This window comes from Mobula birostris, chromosome 23 (assembly GCF_030028105.1).
Source record: "Mobula birostris isolate sMobBir1 chromosome 23, sMobBir1.hap1, whole genome shotgun sequence".
Taxonomy (NCBI): Eukaryota; Metazoa; Chordata; class Chondrichthyes; order Myliobatiformes; family Myliobatidae; genus Mobula; species Mobula birostris.
Genome location: NC_092392.1, coordinates 54,266,198 through 54,287,515, shown reverse-complemented (window position 1 = coordinate 54,287,515; position 21,318 = coordinate 54,266,198). Strand labels below are relative to the sequence as shown.

Genomic DNA, 21,318 nt, shown 5'->3' with positions numbered 1-21,318 from the left:
AGGTGGGGCATTAGCGGAAGTTAGGGAAGTCGATGTTCATGCCATCAGGTTGGAGGCTACCCAGGCGGATTAAAAGGTGTTGTTCCTCCAACCTGAGTGTGGCTTCATCTTTACAGCAGAGGAGGCCGTGGATAGACATGTCAGAATGGGAATGGGATGAGGAATTAAATATCTCCCCCTCCCCCTCCAACTTTCAAACCCCTTACTCACTCTTCCTTCAGTTAGTCCTGACGAAGGGTCTCGGCCTGAAATGTCGACTGCACCTCTTCCTAGAGATGCTGCCTGGCCTGCTGCGTTCACCAGCAACTTTGATGTGTGCTTCTTGTAATACCATATTTTTCGAATTCCTTATGATATCAGCCATTAGGCCTATCAAATCCACGTCAGCTCTTAAAAGAATTTGCACTCTTCCACTCACTTTCCCCGTAACCCATTTCCTCCACACCCTCAATAGCTTTCCCTTCCTTCACACAGACAAAATCTAATCACTCACCCATCACACCACCTTGCATGTCACAGAACCTTGGTAAAAGCCATCGGGTCACAAGACGCATGTGTAAACACCACACAGACAACATTCCAGGCCAAAGTCAAACCCAGAGTGCTGTCACTCTAAAACCGAGACGACTTCCATCTGCACCACTGTGCCTCACATTACAACTTTCTGAAACAGTGCAGTAAGAAACTACCTGGTAACATTGAAAAAATGGTACTACGGCCAAGAATTTGAAGCAGAGGCAGGAATATAATGAAGAATACAGAAAATTAGGCTCTGCCAGGACTTAGGATGTTTGGGGTGGGTCAGCATTACGGAAAGGAATTGGTGAATGTTTCCTTAACAAACCTGGGCCACAAAGGGAATATGCAAAAGGTACTGAAGAAACAGGGACAGAGATATGGGCTAGTACTGGGAATGTCAAAAGTACTTTACTGATTAGGGCCCAACAATGGTAATAACAACTGGTAATAACAGAGGGTAGTCAAAACAGAGGTTTCACAAAATGTACACTTCAAGAGAACTTGGACAAAGTCTTAGAACCTTACAAATAAACTTCATACATTATTAAGAAACTCATCAGTTTTAACCAACAAGCTAATAATTTCAGCCTTTGCTTTTCAAAAAAAATCCCTTTAAGAATTTTTCAACCAGGAATCAAGTAGATTAAAAAAAACAAAACATTATAAGAGCAAGCATTTTAAAAATAATAATAAACTGCAGATATGGTATACCTGCTTGTACCTCCAACCACCGAAATTGATGACGTCTTACGACAGAAAACACTGAATCGTACTCCTTTTCCTTCATCATCTTTACCACTTCAGTCAAATGACACGGGAGGAGACAAGGCGAAGTGCACTGTATATTACCAATCACGTCAATGTGCATCTCGGGATCTAATACAAGAATAGTTCATTATTTATAAATGCAAGTAGGAATGGAGATTGCAAACTATCATTCAATTAAGCACACGCAATTTGCTAGCCATTTAATCTCTGGGTGAGCATTGTTACTGTAAGATTAACACATCTAAGCAGGACAAATGATGACCATAATTAACCAATAGGCATCTTCCCAAAATGAGGTTATGAAGCTCAGGTTCCAACTAACTTATTTATAAGAAGAACATGCATTGTTTGCATTGGAAACAGTTTGTCTTTTCAAAATGTTGTCCAGTAGCCAACAATTGCACCTATATTATAACACAGAAATATTTCAGCCAAACAAAATGAAAGTAACCTTGATATACATGTACGGGGTCTTTCTTTTTTGTATGTTAAATTTAAAATGGCTTCTTTGTTATGTTATACTGGGGAATGCTTCTTTGTTATGTTAAATGCTGAGGAAGTCTGTAGCTAGTCATTTGCTTGGGTTAATACAGACAGCAGGGTGCTATTAGCCAATGGGTGTTCATGTATTGTTTTGTTTTCGGATGATAATGCTGTCTCATATGACTGGGGACGGGGTTTTGGCGGAGAGTCGGAGGAGAGACGGGGAGGACGGCGGACGTGCGGGGGTTTTGGGGGGGGAGTCGGAGGAGAGACGAGGAGGACGGTGGACGGGTTTTTGACGGGGAGTCGGAGGAGAGACGGGGAGGACAGTGGACGTGTGGGGGTTTTTGGGGGGGAGTCAGAGGAGAGACGAGGAGGACGGTGGACGGGTTTTTGACAGGGAGTCGGAGGAGGGACGGGGAGTCGGAGGGGGGACGGGGAGGGCAGTGGGGGGATGGGGAGGGCAGTGGGGGGACGGGGAGTCGGGGGAGAGACGGGGAGGACAGCAGACGTGCGGAAAAGCTCCAGTCGATCACTCCGGGTGGTCCCGAGCCGTGAGTCGACAGGAATCGACTGAGCTCCAACGGTTGCGCGCGAAGAACTTGGACTCTGATAAGTCTTGGTGCCTTTTTTTTTCATTACTTCCTTTCCTGTATGGAATTTATATTAATGTCATAGAATTAGTAATATCTACAAAGTGTACTTGGTAAAACGTACTGGGTGTGCTGGCTGATGATTGAGGTTTGGGCTTGATTTGGGCGACAACCAACCCTGTGGGGAGTGTTGAGGCAGGTGCTGGGTGGGATTTCCCCTCGACATATACGAGCCAATATAACTGAGTGTTGCAAGTGGGGGCTACCGTCCGGATCTGGATTTTCGGTAAAGCTGTATAGTCGTCGTGTTAAGTAGTGCGAAGATGGATCGAGGTAAGATTGTAAGTTGGTGTGAATTTGAGGATGTACCGGTGAATCATGCTGCGTGCTAAGTGGGGTCGATTTCTGCATTTCGGCAGACGTATTAGTGCGAGGGTTGACTTTGAGTAAAGGTATTGGGCAGGTAGAACTTGTAGCTAGAAGGTGTGGGAAAGAACTGGAGTCCACCTGGATGTTGGTGCGGACGAGTGCTGACGTCATGACGTTGGAACTACCAGCGACAGTCCACGTCCAGGGGGAGGCGGGGCCATGGGGTCTCCACACCCTCCTGGAGGACGAAAGTGAGGAGCTACTGGAGGAGGAGCTAGATGAGGCCCCAGGGGAGGTGCCAGTAGCCAGGGGTGGAGGCGTGGAGTGGGAAGGCTTGGCCAGGCCCCGTCCCCCAGTTAGGGATGAGACCTCCGAGTTAGCGGCTGCCATTACCTCCCTGGTGAGAAGGGTTGAGGGGCCCCGCCCGAAGCTGAGAATTTTCTCAGGAGCCAGGCCCACCCCGGAAGGGGAGGACGACTATGAGGCATGGATTGAGAATACGTCCCGGTTGTTAGAGGCACCGTCAGTTTCGAATGAGGAAAAGAGACAGCGATTGGTGGAAAGCTTAAGGGGCAGAGCGGCCAGTGTAGTCCGTGAGTTGAGAGCGGAACGCCCTTCGGCTTCCCTGTCGGAGTGTTTGGATGCTTTGGAGGAAGTGTTTGGACTGTCAGGAGATCCCTGGCAACATTTAGCGGAGATTCAACAAATGGGGCAGGGAAGAGGGGAAAAGCTCTCAGAATACATTCTCCGGCTGGGAGGGAAGCTTACGGGTCTGCAGCGCCGAGGGGTAGTGAAGGCAGACGAAGTGGTGAAGTTGAGAATGAGCCAGATATGTAGAGGTTCCTGGGAGGATGACAGGGTGGCTTGGAGTATCCGGCAGTCATTTAAGAGGAGCCCCCCTTCATCATTTCGGCAGCTGATTAGAGAGGTGCGGGCGGAGGAGAGTGCTTCGGGCCGAACAGGGGGCTCGGACCCCTGGGGACGGTCTTCAGCGGTTCAGGAGAGGGTAGCCGGGTTGAGATCAGAGAAATCCAAGGGGTCCTAGAGGGAGGGCCCCCGCGGGGGCCACTAAGAAGGGAGAGGTGTCAGGAAACTTAGGAGAGGCTCAGTGAGGGAACGGACTGGAGTCTCAGGAGGAACACGCTCCCAGAATGCAGCCATGGAACCCCCGAAAGTACAAGCCCTTATTCCAGATGGACTGGTGGGACCCCGTTCCAGCGTGTCCCTACGGATAGAAGGAATCTTTGCAAAAGCCATCCTTGACACCAGATTGCAGGTTACCTTACTGTACTGGTCATTCTACAACAAATATCTGAAGCATTTGCCAGTAACCCTGTTTAATGCACTGAAGATTTGGGGCATAAGTGACGGTGATTACCCATACGATGGGTACCTGTCAGTGAGATTGGAGGGCGATGTGGGAGTGTTGGAAGCCCTTGAAACGCTGGTGTTGGTCTGTCCGGACCCGGTGGAAACTCTCCTCTGGTGCGACAGCTCTTGGGAGCCTGTAAAAAGGCAGCGGGAGAGAACTTTCTGGAGACCCTCTCAGTACACCCAGTGTTTCGAGCGGTTTACAGAGGAGTGGGTGACCCCCAGGGGCTGGATCCTGAGTGCAAACGAGGGACGATGTGGTGCACTCAGGCGAGGCCTAAGGTGATACGGCATTAGTGATGGGGACCCCCAGATTCCCCGGAGTACCGGTGGGCGAGGCCCTGCTAGTTAACGCCCCAGACGACCTGGAAGGGGAGTCCCGGCTCCCGGCTGGGGTGCTGGTGAGACCTGAATTGCAGAGGCCCTCAGCTGTACAGGTATGCCGGATGGGGTGTGATGGGAAGGAATCTAATGGAGCGGGAGATCACCTTTAAGTGCGGTATGCCCCTTGCGCACTTGTTCCCGGTGACAGTAATGTCTAGCGCCCCCGTGAGGCCCACTGGAGGAAAACTATTGGAGAACGGTGGGGTTGACCAAGGAGTCCTTTAATTTTTAAGCCTCCCCGGTACCGCTGGAGTATAAGAGCAGGCTGGTGGAGAAGATGCTGAAGCTAGGGGATGTCTTTTCTCAGGGCGAGTTTGATGTGGGATGTTCCAAGAGCTCTCGGCACACTATCCGGGTGACAAAAGACACCCTGTTTAGAGAAAAGTCGCGGCAGTTGGCCCCAGCAGATGTGGAAGATGTGCGGCAGTTGAAGGATGCAGGGATTATCGCGGAGTCCCTAAGCCCCTATGTGTCCCCCATAGTGGTGGCAAGGAAGAAAAATGGGAAGGTATGCATGTGCGTAGACTACAGGACCCTGAGCCGGCACACGGTCTCCGACCAGTATACAGTCCCGAGGGTGGAAGACGCATTGGCCTGTTTGAGTGGGGCGCAGTGGTTTAGCATATTGGATTTGCGGAGTGGGTATTACCAGATTCCGATGATAAAGAGAAGACGGTCTTTATCTGCCCCCGGGATTTTTCCAGTTTGAACGAATGCCCCAAGGCATCTCGGGGGCCCCAGCCACCTTCCAGCGGCTGCTGGAGGTATTGGTGTACCTGGACGACCTGATAGTGTTTGGATCTACGTTGGAGGAACATGAGGAGCGGCTGCTGAAGGTGCTGAGTCGGCTGAAGGAGGAAGGATTAAAACTTTCCCTGGATAAATGTCAGTTCTGTAAGATGTCGGTCAGCTATGTCGGGCACATAATCTCGCGAAATGGAGTGGCCACTGATCCACAGGTAAGATAGCCGCGGTGACCACCTGGCCGAGACCTCAGAAGGTGAGTGCCTTACGCTCATTTTTGGGGTTTTGTGGATATTACCAGCGATTTGTGAAAGGACATGCGAAAATGAGCCACCCATTGAACCAGCTGTTGTGTGGTTATCCACCTGTGGGGAAGAAAATGAAGGGAGACTGTGGGCAGGAGGCAGGAGGATACTTGAACCGGTCGGAGCCCTTTGGATCGAGGTGGGATGCTCAATGTGAGGAGGCGTTCCAATCTCTAAAAAGGGCGCTGACACAGGCCCCAGTGTTGTCTTTTGCTGATCCCCGGAAGCTGTATGTGCTACACACTGATGCCAGTCACGAGGGTCCAGGAGCTGTCCTGTACCAGGAACAGGGCAATGGATTGAGGCTGGTGGCGTTTGTCAGCCGGAGCTTGTCGCCATCTGAGAGAAACTATCCCACTCACAAGCTGGAGTTCTTGGCGTTGAAATGGGCAGAGTTGGACAAGTTGAGTGACTACCTATACAGGGCCCAGTTTGAGGTGAGAACTGACAACAACCCCCTCACATATCCTGACCTTGGCAAAGCTGGATGCTACTGGGCACCGGTGGTTAGCGGCCTTGTTTGCCTATGAGTTCAGCCTGAAGTACCGGCCGGGGAGTCGGAACATTGATGCAGATGCTCTATCTTGTTGGGCGCACGACGAGTCGGTCACGGCTGAGGAGTGGAAGAGTGTCCCTGCCCCGGGAGTAAAGGCCATGTGTCAGGTTGGGAGCGACGGGGAAGTAGGAGCACAGATGGGAACGGATTGGGCAGTAGATCAATTGGGAGCTGACGATGACGCGCTACCCACTGTTTACTGTAATGTGACTGCTCTGAGGAACAGGCAGCTGCTGGAGTTGAGCCCCCAGGAAGTGGGGGCGGCTCAGCGTGATGACCCGAGCATTGGCACTATCTGGTACGCAGTTAGACATGGGCCAGGTGGAGAAGGCGAAGCATACCTCCGTTCCCCTACTACTGAAGGAATGGCCTCGGTTGAAGCTGAAGAACCACGTCTTGTACCGGGTCACTTTGCCCCCAGACCACCCCCGCGCTGGCAGCTGGTCATGCCTGAGAAGTATCGGAAGACTGTGCTCCAGGCACTACATGATGACTCTGGGCACTTAGGGGTGGAGAAGACCTATGGATTACTCAAGGACTGGTTTTACTGGCCCCAGATGAGGAGGGAGGTGGAAGAATACTGTAAGACCAGTAGCCGTTGCGTCAGGAGGAAGACCTTGCCTGCGCAGGCGGCCCCGTTATCCCACTTGCAGAGTGCGGGACCTATGGACCTGGTGTGTATGGATTTCCTGTCTATTGAGCCAGACACCAGCAACACCACCAATGTCTTGGTCATCACGGATCACTACACTAGATATGCACAGGCTTTTCCTACTAAGGATCAGAAAGCGACTACAGTGGCGAAGGTGTTATGGGAGAAGTACTTTGTTCATTATGGCCTTCCCCGGCGGATCCACAGTGATCAGAGACGGGACTTCGAGAGCAGGCTTATACATGAATTGCTGGATATGCTTGGGGTTGAAAAGTCCAGAACCACCCCCTATCACCCACAGGGTGATCCTCAGCCCGAGAGGTTTAACCGGACCCTGCTGGACATGCTCGGCACTTTGGATATCGGACAGAAGAGTAAAGGAGTCAGCACATCACCCATTTGGTTCACTGTTACAATTGTACTCGCAATGATGCTACGGGGTACTCGCCCTACTATCTGATGTTCAGACAGGAAGCGAGGTTGCCCATTGATCTGTGTTTTGGGACTGAAGCGGGTGAAATACCTTCGAAGCCATGTCTGAAGTACGTGTCCAATATGTGGAGAGAGTTGAAAAGGGCATACGAGTTGACTGAGGCGGTAGCCACCAAGCAGAATCAGCGAAATAAGAAGAGGTATGATCAGAAATTAAAGTTCGTCCAGCTATTGCCCGGAGACCGAGTCCTTATCCGGAATTTAGGACTGCCTGGTAAGCAAAAGTTGGTGGATCGTTGGGCAGCCACCCCCTATGTGCTGGAGAGTCAGATGCCGAATCTCCCTGTTTACCAGGTGAGACCCGAGGATGGGAAGGGGTCTGTCAAGGTACTCCATCGGAACCACCTGTTGCCTCCGGGTCGAGAGGTGAAGGTAGACCCAGAGCCTGAATGGGAGTTTACGGCTAGTATGAGGACTCTGCGAGGGCGCGGGACGAGGAAAGAGCCCCCTGCGAAGGAGATGGGGCCGGTCCCCACCTCGAAAAGGGATACGTCATCGGAAGACGATGATTCGGACATGTGGTACCTGTTTCCGTTCGCTGATTCCCCAGTGCAAGGAGAAGAGGCTCCTGGCCCTTCCCTCACTGAGTTAGGGGAACTGAGGGAGGGTGTTGCAGAGCCGCCTGTATTACAGCCGGGATTAGGGGGAGGACAGGGTGGAGCCAGAACCTGAAGCAGAGGGCTCACAGGTGCCAAGGGGTCCCCGTGAGGGGGAGGGTCCGACAGATAGGCCCGGGGGGTTCACCTGGGGTGTCTGAACAGGAACAGTCAGCAGAGGAAGTACAGAGGTCTCAGAGGAGTAGGCACCCCCCAGAGAGATTGACTTATACAGTGCTGGGAGAACAGGGTGCGATCTCTACTGCCCTGGGAAGTTATGTCACTGCTTTATGCACCTGGGTTGGGTTTTGTGTTTTACAAGGAGCACTGGTGAACCCTGTTAAAGTCATGAGGGCATGACTTTTATTGGTGGGGGGAGAGAGTACCAGGTCTTTCTTTTTCTTATGTTAAATTTTAAACGGCTTCTTTGATATGTTATACTGGGGAATGCTTCTTTGTTATGTTAAATGCTGAGAAAGTCTCTAGCTAGACAGTTGCTTGGGTTAATACAGACAGTAGGGTGCTATTAGCCAATGGGTGTCCATGTATCGTTTTGTTTTCGGATGATAATGCTGTACCATATGACTGTGGACGGGGTTTCTGGGGGGGAGTCAGAGGAGAGACAAGGAGGACGGCGGACAGGGTTCTTGGCAGGGAGTCGGAGGAGAAACGAGGAGGACGGCGGACGGGGTTTTGGTGGGGAGTCGGAGGAGAGACGGGGAGGACTGTGGACGGGGTTTTTGGCGGGGAGTCGGAGGAGAGACGGGGAGGACGGTGGACGGGGTTTTTGGCGGGGAGTCAGAGGAGAGACGAGGAGGATGGCGGAGAGACGGGAAGGATGGAGGAGAGACGGGGAGTCGGAGGAGAGACGGGGAGGACGGCGGACGTGTGGAGAGGCTCCGGTCGATCACTTCGGGTGGTCCCGAGCTGTGAGTCGACAGGATTCAGGTGGTCGTCTGGAATTGATTGAGCTCCAACGGTTGTGCACGAAGAACTTGGTCTTTGATAAGTCTTGGCGCCTTTTTTTTCATTACTTCCTTTTCAGTATCGAATTTATATTAATGTCATAGACTTAGTAATATTTATAAAGTGTACTTGGTAAAACGTACTGGGTGTGCTGGCTGATGATTGATGTTTGGGATTGATTCCGGTGGCAACCGACTCTGTGGGAAGCGTTGAGGCAGGTGCTGGGTGAGATTTCCCCTAGACATATAGGAGCCAATATAACTGAGCGTTAAAACATCAGCACACAAAGTACAAGAAAACTATACTATTGATATCCTTATGATATCTCGGGGAGGGGGCAGTGGATGGGGGTTGGTGGGGGGGAAGAAACTAAATAAGGATCTTTTGCTTTTGTTATCTAATGTGCCTAATATTTACTGAACATGTTTGCTACAGGGGCTGTCAGATTACTTTGTTGATAGCCAATACATTAGTTTTGAGACCTTTGATCTGTTCAAGATCTTTAAAGTAATAATAACGATATGACATGTCAGAGTGGTCGCCTTCATTAGAACTGAAAGCAAAATGAATGAGACCAATATATCCCTATCACACTCATGCTTTAAATAATCAGCAAGCTACATGGAGAGTACATTAATAGCTTCCTTGTTTATTTTTAAGCTAATTACAGATCAGTTAGTGCAATCCTTCCTAGGATACTTCTTTTCTCCTCAGTATACAAAACGAGAGGCATGTCTAAAGAGATTTCCAGTAGCAGGCAAACCAAATCTAGGCCAGTATAATAGGAAATTCAGTAGAAGCGCCTTTACAATGCAAGGGAGAACGCAGAACTCAGATGTAGGGTCATGATCCTGTTCATTTCCCTCCAGAGACACTGCCTGACTAGATTTCCTCCAGCTTTATATGTGATGCACCGAAACAGTATAGTAGGCTTCAAAGAAAATGGGAGGTAAACCCGTGGTGAACAAATATTATTTGCAAGGTTTGTTATTTGCTATTCTGTAAGGTTCAGCTGACAGGAGACCGAAGGTAGGTTGCGATGAGGAGTGATGAAGATAGGGATGAATCCGGAGTAAAGAGCCCATTCTGCGCTGTTCATTTCTTGCAACTCATCTCTCTGGCTTCAGATCTGCAACAGACAGACACGTCACACCACACCTCAGCCTGCCTTGAAGTTACATATTAGGCAACTGATTGTACCTTCAGAGCCATCCTTTTGACTTTCATAATCATTAGGTGATAATAACAATTACTGTACCTTTGTGGTTTCTAAGGAATTCGCAGATAGTGTCTAAAGAACTTGCAGTATCAGTTGATACTTCTGCACTTCTACGGTGCACTCGAGCTCCATACTTTCTTGCCACTTTTTCAATCTCATCATGGTCAGTTGAAACCCATATGCTATTTGACAAAAATGAGTTTTCTTAGCACGCTTTGTAATCTACAATATCATAGCCGTATCTTGGTTGATATTTAATTTTTTGAAATATACACTTCACACTTTTCTTTCATACACAGTAAATAAACTTTCTTATATTATACAGGTACAATGAGAAAGACTAGTACCACAAGAAAATAGAAGCCCAAGGCAGAAAATCAAATTCTGCTTAACTGGAAGTTCCACATTGTAAATAATTGCTAATACTGGCAATAGATTGCCAAATTAAGTGCTTTGGAAAGCAATGTGACAATGTTTTTGTTAATGCTTGTGACAAATCTGAAGTTCTACGATGCCAATTCAAAGCCACCAATTTAACAAATCTTTGACTTTCTGCATATCCATTTCTTTTTTTTTTATTATGAAAGAACATCTTCTCTCCTCTCAATTGCAGCATGTGGTTCTCTTACCATATGCTAAATTAATCTCCCATCCACGCCCAAAACAGTGCCTAACTGCAGGAATAACAAACAGCCAACATTATGTGGGCATACGCATGCATGTATCTCACGTACACACACACTATCTATCTCACCAGAAGTTCACTTGCCGGCACTCTGCAAACTCACCAATAAAGGGTATCGAATTACAAGAAACACTAATTTGTCACCACTTCTAATGCAGTAAGGCAAGATAAGAGGATTCATAATTAAATGCAAAGAGCTCTAACATTAAAAATGGATTTATCTACTCTAGACTATAAAGTTGAATCTATGTATACACAATTATTTCATACATCTGGATTCTGGGTAGGGAAGCCAAATCACTGGCCTCACTCCCAAGTGACAAGTCTGCTTTCATGCATGTATATATTTTCAGCCGTTGGTTACAAGCACACAACTGAACAGACCAGCAGTTGAAGTTTTCTCTTTAAGCGAGTCCATTCGCCATCTAAAATTATGTGACGTCTTCTATTACTGAAAAATTGACACACCTTCTAAAGTTTAATCCGATGAAGACAGCAACATTTCCCTTCTTCCTGGTAGCAGCAATCAAATTTTTAAAAAAACTACTCAAATGCCACGTCAATTTGCTGTGAGAGACTGCACTGGTAATGCCCGCAGGAACTCAAATGAGCTTACATAAATCATTGAAAACCAAGTGCCTTCTGCACCTCTCTGATGTCAGTAATAAGAAAAGTAATTAACAAGATGTACATGCCACAAATGAAGGGCAAATATTTATTCAAGCTTGCTATCGGATGAGACTGAGCAATTTGAGCCTGTGTTTTCTGGAGTTTAGAGCAATGAAGAGGGAATTGGAACCTCTGAAATTCTTACAGAAGTTATGTCAGATCAGAGTCCGGCCCTCAATGTTTTAGAAGTATTGTCTTCACCTCTACTATCAGATTTCCTAATCAACCATGAACACTACCTCACCATTTTTTGCACAACTCACTTAATTCTGTCTATATAAATGACTTACTGTAATTTATGATTTTTTTTATGTCTGACATTGCACTGCTGTTGCAAGACATCAAATTTCACAACATGTCAGTGATAATGAACCCGATCCGGAGCCTTTTAAAACTGAGAAAACAAAGGATTTCTTTGTACATAGGGTGGTGCAACTTTCCAACTCGGTCCTGGGTGAACATTCAAGAAACCTATCCAGCTATTAAATACTTCCCTGGGTCAAAGGACTCTTGACTTCAATCTACCTGTTATGATCTTGCACTTTATTATCGAACTACACCTTCTCTGTAGCTGTTAAACTCCATTCTGCATTGCTGTTTTACCTTGACCTACCTCAATTAACTGTGCAATGATCTGATCTGTGTGAATGGTATGCAAGACAAGCTTTTCACTCTATCTCAGTATGTAATAATAATAAACCAATTCCAATCTAGACATTAAAGAAATCAGGAAGAGGGAGCCAAGCAGGGAGGAAATATTCAGTACTGATTAGTGCAGTAAAAATCATAGCTGTTTTTTGCTCATGTAGACTCAGCAGCTACTTTATTATGTACAACTGCTTGTTAATGCAAATATCTAATCAGTCAATCAACTGGCAACAACTCAATGCATAAAAGCATGCAGACATGGTCAAGAGGTTCAGCTGTTGTTCAGACCCATTATCAGAATGGGGAAGAAATGTGATCTAAATGATCTTAACCATGATTGTTAGTGCCAGACCAGACCAGACAAGTTGGTTTGAGTATCTCAGAAACAGCCGATTGTCTGGCATTTATTTTTTTAAAAAAACACACACACACAATAGTCAGGAGCTTACAGAGAATGCTGCAAAACTTAAAAAAAAACACCCAGTGAGCAGCAGCTCTGGGGGCAAAAGCATTTTGTTAATGAGAGGCCATGATAGCAAATCAAATATCCACTATTACAACAGTCGTGTGCAGAAGGGCATCCCACAACACATCGAACCTCGAAGTAGCACAGGTCCACACCAAGTTTCAATCCTGTACATGGGCACAGGTGTGTAAATCTATCATAGAGTACAGACTGTCGAACAGTGAAAACACTCCCAATGGGGTTTCCTTCTCAGCATAATACAACTGCCCCAAGCAAAAACAACATAATCCACTGAAAGAACTGTGGGTCAAACAGCATTTGCAGAGGCAAAGGAATTGTCAATGTTTTGGGCTGGGACCCTGCAACTGGACAGAATGGAGTGGGAAGGTATCGAGTAGATAGAAATGAGGAGGGGAGGGGGGTGTGATAGAAACCGATAGGTGCAGCTGAAACCAGATGAGCAGAAATATGGAGGGTATATGGACTGGGAATGGAGTGCTGCTAGAGAAAGAAAGGGAGAGGGAAACGGGAGCGTTGAGAGGCTTGTGGGACAGGAACAAAAGAGGAAGTGGGGCTTCTTGAAACTGCAAAATTGTTATGTAGCTCTCCTAAAAAATTAACCACCTTCAAATAAATATGTTCTCATGCTGGAAGTGGACAATTCCTTATACTGAAACTCCACACCCCGACTCCACAGTTCCGGATATTCCAACTAAAGGAAACATCTCTCGAATGCACCCTGACAAACCACAATAACAGCTCATGTTCAGTTAATACAATCTTTTATACACAGCTCCACTGATAGTCTCTCAAACACCAATAAGTAAAGGTCTGAACACCCCTGGAATTAAAAAGCAAGCCGCCCCCCTTCAGCATCCTTCCCTCCCCTGCGGTTTACGCACCCACCCCCGCCGTTCTCCCAGTCTCGCTCACCTGTCGAACTGCCTTGAGTGCTGGGCTGCCATCAGCACCCAAGCCAGGAGCGGCCGGCCGGCCAGCAGCCTGATGTTCTTCAGCCGGATCCCCTTGCTGCCTCCCCGGGCCAGCACCAGGGCGGCGAAGTGTCGCTTCCCAGCCGGGGAGGCCACGGCCGGCGCCGGCTCGCTCAGCGGCTTCTTGCGGGGCGGCGACTGGCTCAGCGGCCGGTGCGACGGATCCGACCTCCGTGGCTGCTTTCCCAAGCTCATCTGCAGGCCGTGGACGTGAGGGGAGGGGGGCGGCGGCGAAGGCCGGAGATCGGCGGGTAGCGACTGCTCGGCGGGTGTCAAACGGGAGACCGGCAAACAGGTCGGGTTTCGTTTTCGGCCGCCTTTAAATCCGCGACCGGCGCCGGCCGCGCCACAGCCGAGACGCCGACACGTGGTGCAAGCACTCTGCTATTGGTCGCCGTCGCGGTCCCCGTCCCCGTCCCCGTCCCGGAGCCGAGTCACAGAGTTTCTCCACACCGCCCGGACTCGCCGCTGCAGCTCCAGCTCCCCCTCCCTTTCCTCCTGCACTGCGGGGGTGAGGTTAGGTGTAAACTTGCGGAACACCGACTGACATCCGACCCGGTAAACCACCAGCCCGAGGGTACGAACACGCAGCGACAACCACCACCAGCCGCCCAAGGAACTCAGCGAGTCGAACAGCTCTGGAGGGAGGAAATAAATGTTTCGGCTGGAAACCGTCCATCAGGACTCTGCATGACTTCTTCCGGCAGATTGTTAGTTGCGTGTGTCCTGTTGGTAATAAATGTTCTGTTTTCCATTTTCAGCTGCCTTTTACCATGTGTAACCCTATCTCTCCGTCACCTTCATAGTTTATTGTCATTCAATTGTACACGTACTTACAACTAAACGAAACTAACTTCCCCTGGGACCACGGTGCAAAACACTACATATATCACATACAGCATATAAAATAATATTAACCAATAATAAATACAATATTAACGCAATTATCTTAACAGATAAAATATTTTGTTGATGTACAAGTTTACATAAAATGCATATTCAACATGTGCAATATTGTGTAAGTGTCTTAGGTATATCAAGTCCTTAAGTTATTATGTATTGGAGCCGCGAGAAAAAACAAATTTCGTGACATATGTGAGTGGTGATAAACCTGATTCTGATCTGGGTCTCTATTGTGTACTGGCAGTGGGAGAGGGGAATCGTGGTTGGGATAGGAGAGAGAAGCACCAGGGAAACAATTGTTTGGCGTCAAATAACTTTGCCTGGTGTGTGAGGGGAGGATGTGTCCCGCCCCCGGCACTCCTCCTCTGCAACCTGTCCCACACACCTCACGCGGCGTTCCACCCTCGCCATTCCAACATTCTTTGCTACCGCCAGATTTACAAACTCGCTCGCTGCTCCACGTTGACAAATACAGTAGTGGACAAAAATCTTCGGCACCCCAGTTATGTGTGCGTAAGATCTTTGCACAGTATGACAGTTAAATTTTCGACTGTTTTATTGCTACTGATGCTGCCACGTACTGGCTGGTAGCAACACACATCAAAGTTGCTGGTGAACGCAGGCAGGCCAGGCAGCATCTCTAGGAAGAGGTACAGTCGACGTTTCAGGCCGAGACCCTTCGTCAGGACTAACTGGAGGAAGAGCTAGTAAGAGATTTAAAAGTGGGAGGGGGAGGGGGAGATCCAAAATGATAGGAGAAGACAGGAGGGGGAGGGATGGAGCCAAGAGCTGGACAGGTGATTGGCAAAAGGGATATGAGAGGATCATGGGACAGGAGGTCCTGGGAGAAAGACAAGGTGGGGGGGACCCAGAGGATGGGCAATGCGTATAGTCAGAGGGACAGAGGGAGAAAAAGGAGAGTGAGAGAAAGAATGTGTGTATATAAATAAATAACGGATGGGGTACGAGGGGGAGGTGGGGCATTAGCGGAAGTTAGAGAAGTCGATGTTCATGCCATCAGGTTGGAGACTACCCAGTCGGAATATAAGGTGTTGTTCCTCCAACCTGAGTGTGGCTTCACCTTTACAGTAGAGGAGGCCGTGGATAGACATATCAGAATGGGAATGGGACGTGGAATTAAAATGTGGGGCCACTGGGAGATCCTGCTTTCTCTGGCGGACAGAGCGTAGGTGTTCAGCAAAGCGGTCTCCCAGTCTGCGTCGGGTCTAGCCAATATATAGAAGGCCAAATCGGGAGCACTGGACGCAGTATATCACCCCAGCCGACTCACAGGTGAAGTGTCGCCTCACCTGGAAGGACTGTCTGGGGCCCTGAATGGTGGTAAGGGAGGAAGTGTAAGGGCATGTGTAGCACTTGTTCCGCTTACAAGGATAAGTGCCAGGAGGGAGATCAGTGGGGAGGGATGGGGGGGACGAATGGACAAGGGAGTCGCGTAGGGAGCGATCCCTGCGGAAAGCACAGAGAGGGCAGGAGTGAAAGATGTGCTTAGTGGTGGGATCCTGTTGGAGGTGGCAGAGGTCACGGAGAATAATATGTTGGACCCGGAGGCTGGTGGGGTGGTAGGTGAGGACCAGGGGAACCCTATTCCTAGTGGGGTGGCGGGAGGATGGAGTGAGAGCAGATGTGTGTAAAATGGGGGAGATGCGTTTGAGAGCAGAGTTGATAGTGGAGGAAGGGAAGCCCCTTTCTTTAAAAAAGGAGGACATCTCCCTCGTCCTGGAATGAAAAGCCTCATCCTGAGAGCAGATGCGGCGGAAATGGAGGAATTGCGAGAAGGGGATGGCATTTTTGCAAGAGACAGGGTGAGAAGAGGAATAGTCCAGATAGCTGTGAGAGTCAGTAGGCTTATAGTAGACATCAGTGGATAAGCTGTCTCCAGAGACAGAGACAGAAAGATATAGAAAGGGGAGGGAGGCGACAGAAATGGACCAGGTAAACTTGAGGGCAGGGTGAAAGTTGGAGGCAAAGTTAATAAAGCCAACGAGCTCAGCATGCGTGTAGGAAGCAGCGCCAATGCAGTCGTCGATGTAGTGAAGAAAAAGTGGGGAATAGATACCAGAATAGGCATGGAACATAGATTGTTCCACAAAGCCAACAAAAAAGCAGGAATAGCTAGGACCCATACGGGTGCCCATAGCTACACCTTTAGTTTGGAGGATGTGGGAGGAGCCAAACGAGAAATTATTAAGAGTAAGGACTAATTCCGCTAAATGGAGCAGAGTGGTGGTAGAGGGGAACTGATTCGGTCTGGAATCCAAAAAGAAGCGGAGAGCTTTGAGACCTTCCTGTGGGGGATGGAAGTATATAGGGACTGGACATCCATGATGAAAATAAAGCGGCGGGGGCCAGGGAACTTAAAATCATCGAAAAGCTTAAAAGCGTGAGAAGTGTCATGAACATAGGAAGGGATTGAACAAGTGGGGATAAAATCGTGTCAAGGTATGCAGAAACGAGTTCAGTGGGGCAGGAGCAAGCTGAAAGAATAGGTCGGCCAGGACAGGCAGGTTTGTAGATCTTGGGTAGGAGGTAGAAACAGGAAGTGCGGGGTGTAGGAACTATAAGGTTGGTAGCAGTGGATGAGAGATCCCCTGAGCGGATAAAGTCGGTGATGGTGTGGAAGACAATGGCCTGGTGCTCCTTAGTGGGGTCACGATCGAGGGGTAAATAAGAGGAGGTATCCGCGAGTTGTCGCTGTGCCTCGGCAAGGTAGAGGTCAGCAGGTGTTCAGTAGTCTCAAAGCATGGGGGAAGAAGCTGTTATCCTGCCAATCATTCCTTGTTCTTATACCATGGTACCTTGTGAGGGTAGGACCCTTTGCCTCTGGTCCTTCCACTTTTGTTTCCTTTCTGATAGCTCCCCCCCCACCATAAATTTTTGTTTCTCTTCCTCTCCTGGTGCCTTCCACCTATTACCCCCACATTTCACCAACCAAATCATTCCCACCACTTTCTTTCATCTGCCTTTCATTTCTCTCCTGAAGGTTCTCATTATTGCCTTCCTTACCTATCAGCACCTGTAGTCACGTATCAACCTTCAGCCTCTGTCTCCACCGTCCCCATCCTCTCTCCACTCTCACCCGATTCCATCTGCATTTCCCCCCTTGTCTGTTTCCTGCAATCGCCTACCTGCCTGTCTCCCAGCTCTACCCCTCCCTGTACACAACCTGGCTCCTTCTGCCATAATCCTTCACCTTTCCTCACTCCACCTTCAACCTACTGACCCCTCCCCCACCTCACCCTTCAATGGCCCCTATTTATACCTGTGAAATATTCCCCCTCCACGCTCGGACCTGATGCAGGATCTTGATCCATGTAGTCAACAATTGGAGGAGCAGACTCGATGGGCCAATTGGCCTATTTCTGCTCTTATGTCTTAGGTTCTAATTCCTTTCCACAACAGCTGTTGCTCAGCTCCTTGAGTTCCTCCAGTATTCTGTTTTTTACATGGATATCTGTCTGCATTAATGCCATTGTTTCTTATTCTTCACAAGCCCCTCAACTCCTCTGAGGTTCTAACACTCCTCCAACTTCTCCAGGATTCTACTGCTCTCTTACACACTTCAATCAAACTGATGCCCGAGAAGAAGGTGTTAACCTGTTTCAATGACTATTACACCCACTGTGGTAGAGTGCTTTGTGAGGTTGGTGCTGAAACATATTAACTCCTGCCTGAGAAGTGACTTGGATCCACTCCAATTTGCCTGCTGGCACAACAGACCAACTACAGATGCCATTTCATTGAATCTTCATTCAACCCTGGACTGCAAAGATCCATACATCAGGATGATCTTCATCGTCAATAGCTCTGCATTCAACATTAACTTCCCCTTAAGGCTAATCAAAGAGCTTCAAGAACTAGGCTTCAATTCCTCCATGTTGAATAGGATAATCGATTTCCTCACCTGCGGATCCTAGTCAGTGCGGATTGGCAACATCTCCTCCACAGTCACCATGAGCACAGGTAAACCGCAAGGCTGTGTGCTTAGCCATATTCTCTACTCACTTGATATTTATGACTGTGCCAATGCAATATTTAAGTTTGCCGGTGTTGCTGGCTGAATAAAAGGTAGTGAGGAATCAGCATATAGGAGGGAGATTGAGTGATGCAACATCAACAAAACCAAAGAACTGATCATTGACTACAAGAAGAGGAAACCAAAGGGAACCTGTGGACTCACTTTCAAGGACTTTACAACTCATATTCTCAGTATTTATTACTTATTTATTATTAGAATCATAATAATTATTTTTTTATTTATACAGTTTGTTGTCTTTTGCACATTGGTTCTTTCTCCGTCTTTGTGTGCAGTTTTTCATTGATTTTATTGTGTCCCTTTGTATTTACTCTGATGCCCACAAGAGAATGAAGCTCAGTGTAGTATATGATGACATATAGGGACTTGATAATAAAATTCATTTGAGCTTTGAACTTTGAAAAAAATTTCTCTTGCAACATAGGCCAATTTTATTTATCTTTCTGGTGATATGCCACACCCAAGTTTTAAGGCGTTGCTTAACATACAATAGCTTAGCTTTATTTACAGATTTTTGTTGAATCGTTCAGTTCAAATAATAATTTTCTATTTCCTTCTTTCTTCCACATTTCTTCCCTTTAATATTTCAACTGTTAGCATAACACTATTACCATGCCAGCACCCTGGGTTCAATTCTCACCATTGTCTATAAGCTGTTTGTACATTCTCCTTGTGACTGCATGGGTCTCCTGCGAGTGCTCCAGTTTCCTCCCACAGTCCAAAGACATTTGGGTTAGCAGCTTACTTGGTCACGTGGCTGTAATGGGACTGTGCTGTACCCCTAAATAAATAAGTTCACATTTTTTTATTAAGTGCACTCGTGAACAATAGCCAGATCAGAAATGCTGATCAAGTCAACGAGTTCTCAAAGAGAACTCTGATAGGCCAATCAGATGGTTCACTGCTGCTCAGCCATAGAACATAAAAGAAATCATGTGTACAATTAAGAAATATTAAACAATAGTAGAAATACTGGAGTCATGATGATCTTGATGAAGTCTGCTGGAGAGAGACATTTATACACATGCTGTCCTCCATGATTCAAAGAGGTTGAAGGATAAGGTTGCAGGGTGACAACACGTGGCAGGAACACTTGGAACTAAAAGCTAATCCCTACCGGGAGAAAACAGCACCTGTTCTTTCCACACTGTTCTCCAGCAGTTTAAGGACTAAGTCCAGCCGGAACATAACTCACAAGTGCTCTTGAAAGTCAGGTATTAACCTACCAACAACCAAGCATTGCCATCCTGGTCCCTTTCATGATAGCTTATGAGGAAGCATGTGACTTCCCTCCCAGAGACGATAGGTGTTTGTGCACTCGACTCTTGAAGGCTTGGACCCCATCGTCGCAGATGCTTTCAACCACAGCATCTGGAAGGCCGTTCCAAATTCTGATAGCACAGTGAAGGAAGCTTCTATCCAATGTGTAGGTTCTCGCATCAGGCATAGAAACAGCATGAGCAGGCATAGGTAAACTTGATTGTGTGGTGCGCCATCTCTCATAAGATGAAGGCAGCATGGCGCGAAGGTCTGCAGGGCTGTGGCTGGTGTGCATTTTGTATAACACAGTAGCTGCAGCAACCTGTCGTCTGTGGTGTAAACACAACCTGTCGTCTGTGGTGTAAACACATATCCATTTCTCTTTGCAGGCTCTCTGTATCCTTGTCAAAACTTACTCAGCTATCTGTCTATATCATCAGCTAATCCGGCCTTTGTGCACTCAGTCACTTTATTCAAATCATTAATGTAGATATTAAATACTTGAGGCAGAGGCACAATTTCTGTGACACTCCACTAGTTTATTGAGATACAGTGTGGAATAGGCCCTTCTGACCTTTCAAGCTATGCTGCCCAGCAACCCTAGCCTATTCATGAGACAACTTACGATGACCAACCTGTACGTCTTTGGACTGTGGGGGGAAACCAGAGCACCCGGAGGAAACCCATGCAGTCACTGGGAGAACGTACAAACTCCTTACAGGCAGCAGCGGGAATTGAACCCAGGTAAAGCTTTGTGCTAAACTATTGATTTCCAGTGGAGAAAATATCCCTATTGATCATGATTCTGTTGTTAGTAAGCCACTCACCTCTCTATCCCAATATATTATCCCCATTACTCTAGATTATTTGCCTATTACGTGGCACCTTATTCAAAGCGTCAGAACAATTAACTGATTTCCTTTATCCGCCCTGTTTTTTTACCTCATCAGAAAAACTCCACGGCATTTGCCTAACATAACTTACCCCACCTAGAAGTACGTTTACTCTACTTGAGTGTCTTAATATTTTATGAATGGTTTATAATTCTTTTTTCCACAGACTATATTCACTTATAATGAGATCTCACTCTAACCCTACAATTTTCCTACATACTTCTAGGTGGGGTAAGTTATGTTAGGCAAATGCGGTGGAGTTTTTCTGATGAGGTTAAAAACAGGGCGGATAAAGGAAATCAGTTAATAGTTTTGAGGCTTTCCTTCACCTCCACTTCATACACTTGGTCCCAGGTGAAGGCTAAAAGCAATTCATGGAATTGCAAGAATGTGCAGTTGTTGATGCAGTAATCAGACAAATGACTATAGCAGTCTCTTTGTTGTCTAAAAAGAAAGATGATTTTCAGCTTATTCTAATATAATTGTGTTATACCACAATAAGCTGAATCGTATCTTTTTCAGGTTAATAATGGGAAATTTTGTACTGATAACTCTCCACTGACCGAATTATGATGGACTTCAAGGCAGCCCATAAAATGTGGTTTAAGGAGTTGACAGGTGGCATGTGAGGCAGTTGTCAAGAAGTGCCACCTTCAAAGGGCCGTTGAGAATTTCAACATTGGCCTTTCCGAATTACAGCTGTTGACAGGTTTGTTTGAGACTGGTTGAAT

The 21,318-nt window shown here is 47.5% G+C and overlaps 1 protein-coding gene across 4 annotated transcripts in view; it reads right to left on the bottom strand.

Annotated features, from left to right (window-relative positions):
- LOC140186885 (N-acylneuraminate cytidylyltransferase A-like) overlaps positions 1 to 14,180 on the bottom strand; it is a 35,059-nt gene extending 20,879 nt beyond the window's left edge. The window contains exons 1-4 of one of the 4 annotated variants that reach the window (XM_072241599.1): positions 13,419 to 13,507; positions 9,608 to 9,927; positions 8,942 to 9,035; positions 1,231 to 1,395 (exon numbers count right to left, since the gene is read on the bottom strand). In XM_072241599.1, the coding sequence (XP_072097700.1) occupies positions 1,231 to 1,387 (157 nt within the window). In that variant the 5' untranslated portion in view covers positions 1,388 to 1,395; positions 8,942 to 9,035; positions 9,608 to 9,927; positions 13,419 to 13,507. Of the gene's footprint in view, positions 1 to 1,230; positions 1,396 to 8,941; positions 9,036 to 9,607; positions 9,928 to 10,056; positions 10,200 to 13,418 lie in introns of those variants that run through there. The other 3 variants (XM_072241598.1, XM_072241597.1, XM_072241600.1) reach the window with 3 other exon arrangements.
- Positions 14,181 to 21,318: the final 7,138 nt, after the last annotated feature.